Source organism: Trypanosoma cruzi, genomic scaffold (genome assembly GCF_000209065.1).
Source record: "Trypanosoma cruzi strain CL Brener 1047053517085 genomic scaffold, whole genome shotgun sequence".
Classification (NCBI taxonomy): Eukaryota; Euglenozoa; class Kinetoplastea; order Trypanosomatida; family Trypanosomatidae; genus Trypanosoma; species Trypanosoma cruzi.
In genome coordinates this window covers 175,130-177,168 of record NW_001849553.1, presented here as the reverse complement: position 1 = coordinate 177,168, position 2,039 = coordinate 175,130, and the positions used below count along the sequence as shown (strand labels likewise).

The 2,039-nt window shown below is 49.4% G+C and overlaps 2 protein-coding genes across 2 annotated transcripts, besides 6 other annotated features; both read right to left on the bottom strand.

Annotated features, from left to right (window-relative positions):
- Positions 1-2,039: a sequence feature (haploid, non-Esmeraldo-like haplotype).
- Positions 112-227: a sequence feature (T-rich).
- Positions 353-943, bottom strand: Tc00.1047053410049.20 (hypothetical protein, conserved; the record flags this gene model as incomplete). Its single annotated transcript, XM_797507.1, has 1 exon — positions 353-943. One exon carries the CDS (start codon positions 941-943, stop codon positions 353-355), a length of 591 nt encoding a protein of 196 aa, XP_802600.1.
- Positions 1,140-1,159: a microsatellite.
- Positions 1,159-1,205: a microsatellite.
- Positions 1,361-1,409: a sequence feature (T-rich).
- Positions 1,473-1,503: a microsatellite.
- Positions 1,524-2,039, bottom strand: Tc00.1047053410049.10 (hypothetical protein, conserved; the record flags this gene model as incomplete). Its single annotated transcript, XM_797506.1, has 1 exon — positions 1,524-2,039. A coding segment is annotated over one exon (516 nt), but the record flags the coding sequence as incomplete, so codon positions are not given.

Genomic DNA, 2,039 nt, shown 5'->3' with positions numbered 1-2,039 from the left:
TCCTGAAGGACCCACGCCTTTTCTTCCTTCCCCCTCCACACAACAAACACATGTGGTCCAAAAGTACAAAGGCTCCCACCCCCCCCCAAACAACAGCAACGCAAACCTTCTAAAAAACACCAACAGAAGCAAAATAGAGAAAAACACATATAGAAAGCAAGCAAACAAATAATAATAATAAAAAAATAAATAAAAAAGAAGTGGCAAATGGCAAAAAAAAAAAAAGAGCAGGTCAAAACACCACCGAGCTCCCCGCCATTCCCACAGCCGATAAGCGTCCATGCATCGGCGGACGGTACTTGGAAAGTAGAAGAAACAAGCCATCAGCTGCCACAGCGCCGCACACACGCCTCTATACATGCACCTCGTCCTCAATGACACCGACCGCAAATGGCGCCATCATCCCCTCACACGAGACCCATGGATGGAAGTATTCGTACAGCGCTGTGCAGTCCCTCCCGGCACATCGCCGCAATATTTTTTCGCCACCGGGGTGGAAGTACTGAAACTTATTGCAGTCGTACACCACCCCGCGTATCACAATCCACAGGTCATCATGAGTCGCGTGCGTCATAACTTCCTGCATTGACAGCCGTGGCAGCATCCTCCTGCCGCAGTTCTTCGCCAGGAGGCATCGCTCATCACTTTCTTCCTCTCGCTGGTGCTTCAATGTCCGTTGCTTCAATGCCTGCTTCTGTTTCTCCAAGCAGACACTCCAGTCGCGCATCGAACACCCCTTCTGTCGGGGAACCTTGACACGTGGAATGGAGCCGACAATATCGGACGTTACAGGTATGCGGAAAGTGCCGTCGTTAACAAAAGGACTTACGTCGGCGCCACTTTCTTGCGGAGTCGGTGACTGGGGCTGCTGCTGCAATGGTGACGATGGGCCTGAGACGCATGGGACATCTGCAAAACTGACATGTGCGTTGTGTGCATCCATTTCGCATAAACTCGTGTCACTTCTGCAGGAAAAAAAAAAAAAAAAAGGGGGGGGGGGAAATCAGAGGGGAGAAGAATATCAGCGGCAAACTTCACTGCAGAAATAGCCTCGGAAATTACGTAAAAAAAAAAAAAAGGTGGACACCACAACATCAAAGAAAGAACGTCAACTAAAAACTCCAAAACAAAACAAAAGCCACACACACACACACACACAGAGAGAGAGAGAGAGAGAGAGAGAGAGAGAGAGAGAGAAAAGAGAGGAAACAACAAATATGCAGCCCCCCTCCCCCCACCAAAAAAAAAAAAAAACCATCAAGGCACACACATGGACACAGGAGTGAATTGGCTGACAGGGGTTTGTACAGATGAGCGGAAGGTTCATAAAGTGCTCAGAAACCGGCTCCACAGCGAACGTAAAAAACAAACAAACAAACAAAAAGAAAGAAAGAAAGAAGAAAAAAAAATGACAAATAAACACGACAATAGCACCGAATAATAAAAAAACAACAACAAAAATGCAGAAACCTAAAAAAAAAAAAAACGAAAAAAAAAAAGAAACTCAATAAAAACACGCCCCTTCATGATGTACTGGACGATGGGGCTTCTTTCTGCTCCACAAGAACACCGCCGGCGCTTTTGTCTTTCACCGTAAAGACCTGCGGACCGACAAAAGGTGTAGGCAACCAACGCGTCGCATTGCCACCCCGCACAGCACGATCGACATCAGTGACAACAGGACGCAGAAAAGGGCACGCGAAAGGCACATGTTGCCAGTCCGCCACCCCTCGCTGCGTTTTTGTTTCCGGATTGCCGCGATACTGCGGCACTGGGCGTGTCTGCCAGGAATCCCACATGATGCGATCATTTCTACCCGAAGATGGTCGCGGTGGCGTTGGCGGTAACAGCGGTCCACGTTGGTAGCATGAGAGCATCACAACGCCGTTTCCGTCAGCCGAAGGCGGCGGGACTGCGGGGAACATTTCCATTCGACCATCCGTCACAAGGCGCATAATGTGCGAGTCCGTAATCATCGGCCGCGGCGGGGGCGAAGATGTCAATACCGAATCATCCGACAACCGGACAGGTGGCTCCGG